Genomic DNA, 8207 nt, shown 5'->3' with positions numbered 1-8207 from the left:
TGAACCTAGAGCTTGTTGGAGCAGCCGGCAAGGAAACCCTGCAGACACCGCTCAGGGCCAACAAGCACTGGATGTCCGAAGTCTGCACCCTAAGGCTGAGTCCAGCCACCCTATGGAGGAAAATGAAGTCAAGCTGCATTTGATTTATAAAAAGTAATATCACAAATGTGCCTCAAGGCATTTTAGTTCTGTTGTGTCTGATTTACTTGCCGTCGCCTAAAAAGTTTGTAAAAATGAAGAAAATCTGATTTCTGATCATTCATGTAAAACATTTCTACCATGACATTACTAATTTCATGCACCAGTGAAAACTAGGGTTTCAAGGTTTTAATTTTACCACCAGGCATCACTGTGACTTTCCTCAACAATTAAAAGCACTCGGAAATGCCAGGATGTGCATGAAAGTGTGTTGCGTCTGTGGTCACCAAAATTGCAAAACACCTTTGAAGATACCCACATTCACCTTGTACCTGGAATTTAGTCATGAGTTTAGCACTATGTTCTCTCACAGGAAAATAGAGACCTTAGTGTCTAATATTTCCCACACCTTGATGTGCACTGTTCATCATTTACTCATTGGTGTGTGATACACTATTAGAGCTGAGACACATGACAAGTGGAAGGAAACCCCAGACTGAGTGGAAACCCAACCAGCAGGGTCACTGATCAATCAGCTGATCATCGTCCTGATGATCTGATTGATCTGTTTGTCCCCAGAATGTCAGACACTGGGTAAAAGTCCCACTGTGACTCTCCAGAGCCAAAGGTGGCGTCTCCACACGTCTTGTTGTGTCCAACCCGCAGATCCATAGAGACTCAGCTGATTCTCATGTCTGACAAAGAAAAGCATCAGCGACTCACATTAAAGAAGGTGGAACCAGAACATGTCGGTAAATAGCTGAGGTTCATTTTCTACCAGTGAACTGACTCATGGCTGCAGCTCTAGCTCACTGAATGGCTTCATGAGGATGACACAGTGGGTCAGACGCAGTGTGGTCAGACGCAGTGAGGGGATCTGGTTTGGAAGGAGGAGGTTTCCTCCTTTGACAGAGGAGACCCGGCGCTGCTCTGGAGACTCGGCCCTGACACAGCTGTACATAAACACACACACCTCTGAAACCAAACCTGCAAACAGCTCCAATAAAACACAAACAGCTCAGAGCAGTTACAGTCACATATATTTAAATTCATGCTACAAACTAACACTGATATTTTACAAATTCAAACACTGATAATTTACAAGTTTACACCAGGAAGAGAAAACAGCCAAAGGCAGAAGTTTGACCCAGTCTGGTTTCAACAGAGCCATGAATCTATTTATTAAAGATTTTAAGTGCTGGTCACAGAAAGTGCAGCCGTCACACACACTCCATGCTTTTTTGTTTGTTGTTGTTGTTGTTGTTCTGGCTGCAGATGTGGGTGGAACCTGATACAAGACGCCGCCCACACCGCTTGCCGGCAAACATGATACTTAAAAAGACAATGCAGTAAATGTTTTGTAACATTTTTACAAATACACATTTGTTTTTTTTTTTAAAACCACATTTGACATCAATTGAAAAACACAATGTTGAGGTGAACTTACTTTTCCCGGAGTTTCAACCACATCTGTCGTCCACCTCGAAGGACACTCATTTGTGACTATATATGGCAGACTCAGTCCAAGCCATAAGCTCATGTGGGTTGTTTGACAAGATATGGATGATGTTTACAACATAAAGGATCGGTTTAGCCAAATCTTCAGACTCAGTTGCAACAGTTTAGAATAAAAAAGGAAAAGTCTGCATCATCATCCTGTAAATACACACATTAAAGATGTTCCTCACAGTCTACATAAGAGGAAAATAGAATTGTCACAGTAGCCTGTATTTACAACAATACATATAAAAATATACACATGCTAGCAAGGAGTGCATTCTGACAAGTAAACTGGTTATAAAACAAACATGTTGATACACGTTCTTAAAATTGTGAATTTTAACAGCAGACCATCTGATCTTTACACTGCTTCTCCTTTGTTTTTTTATTTAGAGAATTTAAAGGCATTTTACTGCCATAATATGATGCATTTCCTTCTGGAACGGGTTGTCGGGGCAAGACAATGGCTAACAAAATTAAAGGACAAGTCTGTGGACACTGTGTGTTTGTGTCCAGATACAAACCAACAGTGAATGTCTTCTACTAACATGTGTATATCCTCATTCCTCTGTGCTGCAGAACTTCCCTGTGCTTATTATATGAGCACACACACTGAAGTTTACTCTGACTCAGTTCCACATTCATCATCCTGCTGCCACAAATATTCAACAGAGACCAAATGGATTCATCCGCCAATGAAAATAGTCCCAAACATATGTGCTGTTTCCTCTTATTTGATAGAAACTACAAAGTGTTGGGTTACCTCCATGTTTCCAGTAGTTTTCAGTGTAATTCAACAGGTGAACACGCCTCAGTTAGGGTAGGGGGTGAACACACTAACAAAGGACCTGTGATGCATGGGTCTGTCACTGGACCCTGTCAGCGGCTGAACATGAGCTTCAGTTGGTTTTTAATCCTGTTTGTCTTCTGATCCCTGTTCTTGGTTTGTGGACCGACTGTGAAAAAATTCGCACAGACAGTGCAGTTTTCTCACACACTCGCCAAAGCACACAGCCTGCAGACACGAACACACACACAGAAAATGGTCAGCAGCATTTGGCAAAACATTCGATCGGATGTTTGGCAACACAACGCTGTAAATCTGGCAATTTTTCAAAATAAAAGCTGCTGAACTCTTGTGGCATGCAGCCCAGGACTGGCCAGTCATCACTTCTTCAGACTTACTGGACAGTTTTTAGCACAAAAAAAGTTAAAAATGACAGAGAGACAAGCATAAACAACAAGACAGAAGTGAGAAAGGGGCGGTGTGTGTGCAGTTTTCTTCCTCTGCTTCATTTGCTGCCACACAGTCCCATCTCCTGTGTATTGTGTTTGTGTGTGTGGTGTCCAAAATGAAGTCTTTCACCTGATAAAAGCCTGGTGAAGCCCCGACAGACTGCATTATCCAATACAGCCACAAGGTCACGAAGCTAAACATACCATGTTTGTCCTGATGGTGGCGCTGGATGAATGGTTGTGGGGTCATTAAAATGTAAAGGATGCATCCACATTCAATGCCATGGAAATCTGACCAGTACTTGTTGAGAAACAACGGGTTTGGATTGACTGACGTTGTGGAAACAGACACGAGACTCTCATCTACTGTAGGAGAGGTGACATCACAGCCACAGCAGCTGGATTTAACCATTAGCAGTTCTAATGCTACAGTTAATAATACAAGAAATTCATCATGTTTAATTAAAATCTAACATCTCATCATATGTGTGACTCCGTAACATGACTGACAAGGACATTTTCAGGATTTTGTTTTATCATGGCTCATGTGCTGTTTTCATGTCTTTTGTGCACCTATGTGTAATTATTGTGTGTAGATTAGGTGCAACGCTATTGTTCATCCACATCACAAACCTTTGTGAAGCAGGTTTCTCCTTAACGTCTGAATAAAACAGCCTCAATTGCAATTTTCCCTCTCAGTGGCAAAAAAATGATGAAATAAATGTTATGAAGCAGGTCAGAATTACTTAATTACTGTAATAGGATATGTAATATTTGGTATTAGCGACGCCAACTGCTTACCCTCATCAGCTAATGAAGAAGCACACGGGGCTAGAATTGCATCTGTAGCTGCTTGTTATATTTATGTTTGAGTTGTAACTTCTTTAGGTTTAACTCTTGTCTGCTGTGGTTTGACCCAGCTGAGGTGCACATGTTTCACTTCTTTTGTTGTTTGGCGTATGTCACGTGACCCCCTCAAACCCTGGATATGTATTTGTGTGTGTTTTGTCTGTCAGTCTAGTGACGTGGAACAACAAAAGCCACTGAATGCTGTGTTTCACTCCTTCCTCTTCCTCTCTCATCCTCCTCATCTTCTTTTATGCCTCCAACCGCCACCAGGGCCTGTGTTGAGTTGCATGACTGTTTCTCTGCATCCTCATCATATGTTGAATCCAGTGTGCTCAGCTCAGATGTTCCTCCAGCACTGCCTCCTTCTCCTGTCCTGTGAAGCCTTTGCACCACCACAGGCCCACGGGTACATTTGACCAGCGCTGCCAGCTCCTCCCTGGGGAGCGGGTTGAAGAGGAGGTAGAGCAGTGGGTTAATGCAGGCAGGCAGTGGTGCTACAAGCAGCAGCACTCCCTTTGCTGCCTCTGGCCCAGTGGCAGGGAGGCGCAGCAGGGAGGAGAAGGAGAGGAAGGCCACTGGGAGGTAGAGGAGGCAGTCAGAGAAGAGCAGCCAGGCTACATGTCGAGTCAACGCTGCCTCCTCCTCTGAGGCGGGCGGAGCTTTGCTGGCACGACAGTAGAGGCGAGTGTAGGCAAGCGTCATGAGAAGGAAACACAGCAAGTTGAGGAGCACCAGGGAGACGGAGAAAGCCAGGAAGGATGAGGAGGAAGAGGAAGGCAGTGGCAAACAGAGGGAGGTACTGCTGTGACTGGCCACCAGGGGGGGCAATGTAACGGCCAAGCCCAACAAGAAACACACAAGGACAGACAGGCGGACGGAGAGTGGTGACAAGGTGCGACCTGAAGAGACAAGAAAGAAATCAAACAATTTGAGGGGAAAATACAGATTTTTCAAATCCTATTTGCCAATCAAATATGTGTGTTTTTGTCCTTTTGTTACATTTTATGACTATTTGTCTTTTATACAGCTTGATTCTGTCTGTGTTACATATAGCTCACTGTGTTTACACCTTTTCTTTTTGCTTGTGTTTGTTGTAACATTTGTAAGAAGACAAAAAAAAAACATGTCTCTGAAGATGTGCGTACTCCTCACCAGCGTGCCCATCAGTTTTGCAGTGAGCGGCGTTGGCCAAGCATCGCTCCAGAGCTGCGACAGTGAGCAGAAAGAGGCCGGTCTGTGATGCAAACACACACAGGAAGCCGCTGAGTCGACACAGGAAGCTGTTCTCCCACTTTGCCCCATACCTGCAACACACAAACACACCAAGATGTCCAGGAATTTCTCTTGCTTTACATATGGGATTTTTATTTTAAAGATTCTCCTTCAAAGAGAAAGTTGTGCTTTTATGGGAGTCTGGTGTTGGAATTATTTGCCGATGAACAAAAGTTTATCCATCACAAGCACATTTGTGCATCGTCATTAAGTCCCTGTGCCCTGCTTTTATTTTCCTAAAACCTTTTTGAAGTATGTAACTTTCCTTAAAACCACATTAATTTTATATTTCTGTTGCCTTTTTGTTCCTTAATTTTACTCATTATTGTTTGTAACTTGTGTGTTAAAGTACCGACAAACATAATTAGTTAATTTTAGAGATTTAAGGGTGTATTCTTCACCTCTGAAGTCAGGTTAGCTGTTTCCACACTTAATGCTAAGCCAAGCTGAGCCAATTTGAAAGATGGCAAAACAGTGTATTCATATCCCCAAATCATTGACTTCATCTTTAGAACAGTGTACAACTTTTGACAATGTTTATAATACTTTATTCTGTAATTTCATTATTTTTAAGAATTTTAGGTTTTTCTAGGGTCCCAGTTTGTTTGCAGCTTTCTAACTGCTGCTACAAAGTCCCTATAAACCACAGTACCAACAGCCCCCACAATCCCCAGATTCCTCATATTCAACAGACTCCTTTCAATCCACACAGTCCTAAGTTCCATGAGCCCATTGTTACCAGGGTCCGCAAAATTCCCAGTCACTAGAACTGATAGTATTAAACAAGTCCTCACAGTTCCCAGAGTCCCCACAATCCTCAAAGTCCCCCAAAATTGTAGGAGTCCCCTGTCCTCCAACTGTCCCCGAAATCACCATTGTTTCATACCTCCAGAAGCTACCGAACGTCCAGGCATCCATTGCTGCCAGCCAGCTGCACCACACTCCCATCAGACCGTTCACCAGGGCTAGCAGGCCAATCAGCAGCTTGGATGGCGTCAGTGAAGTGGCTGGGGAGAAGAAGACTGACAGGACAACCAGGCTGTTGCTGACCAATGACAGTGTTGCGATAAGCCACACCCCCACACGGATCAACCAGCTGCTGAGTAGATGGAGGCAAGGGCGGAATGGTCCTGGAGGATATTTAATGGAATTATCAATTTTCTTTCCTATTAATAAAGAAATTAATTAATTAATCAACATATGTCTATGTTGATTAATGTGTATTGCTCCCTGTAAGTCAATTCAAGTAATAAGTATTTAGTCAAGAATTTATAGTATTTATAGTACATTTAAAAATAACAAATGCTTACTGAAGTGCTTTACAAAAAGAAAACATTTGTAGACAATTTGATTGAGTCCAGTTGAACAGCAGCACAACCTGCAGCCTCCACAGTGAACACACAGTTGAACCAACACCTCTGTGAAACAGTTTGGACACAAACTGAACATCATCGCCTTCATGAAGGAGGATTTACTGCAGGACTATTGGGTTAGACTGACTTAGTTTGAACTAGATGTACCTAATAAACTGACAGCAGTTTTAATACCAACATTTTTGTGTGTGCATGTGTGTTACCTGGTGCAGGGCTGCAGTGGACAGAGTGTTGAGGCTTTGGTTCATCTTCAAACTCCATCAGAAAATCCTCCCAGTCCTGATCGACTGCAGGGACACAGCACAGACAGCTGGGTGTCAAAGACTTTGAAATATCACCTTCCTCACACTTTCACGGGTGCAATACGACTCTAGTTTTCAGTATATCTGTTGGAAAGACCTGAAATGGTACAGTATGTACAAAGCTGGTGGTAGTGAGACCGAAAAGGTGGAACTGATTAAAAACCTTGTCACTGTTCAAAAGTAATTTATCAGTGTAGGGCTGCACAGAAATCTGAGGAGAACCTTCAGCATCTTCATCTCATATTTCAATAAGTGGATCAATATGATGTGCATAACAATAAAAAGCCACACAGGAAGAGTGTCACAGCCAAATATATTTCACGAAAGCAGCAGGAGCTCTATCATATTACTCAACAAGACTGTAACAACTGCTGAAATAAAGGTAGTTAATCATTCATTCTGTACTGCTGCTTCCACCTGCCCTGCAGTAACCCCAGCCACCTGACTCCTCACCATTCACCCATTCCACATCCTCCATTTAATCCACGGTATATAAAGTATAGCTGTCCATTTCCACCTGCGCTCTGCCAGATTGTCTGTCATCCCACCCAAGGGTTTCCAGCCTTATTACCTATTTTGGGGTGGCTGTGGCTCATGAGGTAGGGCAGTCGTCTCCTGACCAGCAAGTTGGTGGTTCGACTCCCGGTCTCCCCGCATGCCTAAGTGTCCCTGAGCAAGACACTGAACCCCGAATTGCTCCTGGTGGCTTGACTAGCGCCGGTGCATGGCAGCTTGTCGTCATCAGTGTGTGAATGTTGTGTGTGAATGGGTGAATGGTGTATCATCTCTGTAAAGCGCTTTGGCCAGTGCAACACACTGTGAGAAAGCGCTATATAAAATACAGTCCATTTACCATTTACCATTCTTTGCTTATTTTTAGAAAATGCAATAAAAAAGAACTGAAGTTTTTGTGTTAGAAGGAACATACTGCAAGGTAATGGTAGCTGTCTGAAAGTCACTTTAGTCGTGATTTAGATGATGATGATGATGATGTGAGAGTGCACCTTGGCTGGAGAGGATGATGGTGTCTCTCCCAGCAGATTCTGCTGCCTCCTCTCTCTCCCAGGACAAACCTCCTCCTCGCCTCTCACAGGAGATGAAGGCACAGCACTGGAAGGCGTAAGGAAGCTCCATCACCCTGCACATAGGTTTTTCATCTGTCTTAATCTTTGATGTTTCATTTTGAACCCTGTCTCCTAGAAACTGAGTTCATTAATTAAGAAAAACTGTTGATATGTTAATAAAAACTGGAATGACTGTGTTGGCAATGTATCTGTGAGTGTGTGTTTACCTGACTCGGGGCAGGTCTTCTTGAGGTATGAGCTCCATCAGCTGATCGTTTCCAGCCAGTCGCAAGTGGGTTACACTCTGCAGACCATTCAGAGGAAGAGATGACAGCTGATTGGACGAAAGATCACTGCAGAGAGAGATAAGAACAGCGGTGTAGTTACAAGACTGTCCACTGTGATCATGATGTCAAATTCCAGGGCTTTTCCGGTATTTTCCATGACTCAATCATCACATTTCCATATACAGA

General features: G+C 43.2%; 1 protein-coding gene across 1 annotated transcript in view; it reads right to left on the bottom strand.

The window, feature by feature from the left end:
• Positions 1-1312: 1312 nt before the first annotated feature.
• The window catches only part of LOC109967747 (leucine-rich repeat-containing G-protein coupled receptor 5), a 43308-nt gene continuing 36413 nt past the window's right edge, over positions 1313-8207 (bottom strand). Inside the window, exons 15-20 of the mRNA XM_020613539.1 lie at positions 7962-8087; positions 7675-7808; positions 6572-6655; positions 5882-6125; positions 4876-5027; positions 1313-4622 (exon numbers count right to left, since the gene is read on the bottom strand). Of these exons, the coding sequence (XP_020469195.1) occupies positions 3892-4622; positions 4876-5027; positions 5882-6125; positions 6572-6655; positions 7675-7808; positions 7962-8087 (1471 nt within the window). The 3' untranslated portion in view covers positions 1313-3891. The remainder of the gene's footprint in view (positions 4623-4875; positions 5028-5881; positions 6126-6571; positions 6656-7674; positions 7809-7961; positions 8088-8207) is intronic.

Source organism: Monopterus albus, unplaced genomic scaffold, assembly GCF_001952655.1.
Source record: "Monopterus albus unplaced genomic scaffold, M_albus_1.0 scaffold134.1, whole genome shotgun sequence".
In the NCBI taxonomy this organism is placed as follows: Eukaryota; Metazoa; Chordata; class Actinopteri; order Synbranchiformes; family Synbranchidae; genus Monopterus; species Monopterus albus.
This window is presented reverse-complemented; position numbering and strand designations above follow the sequence as displayed.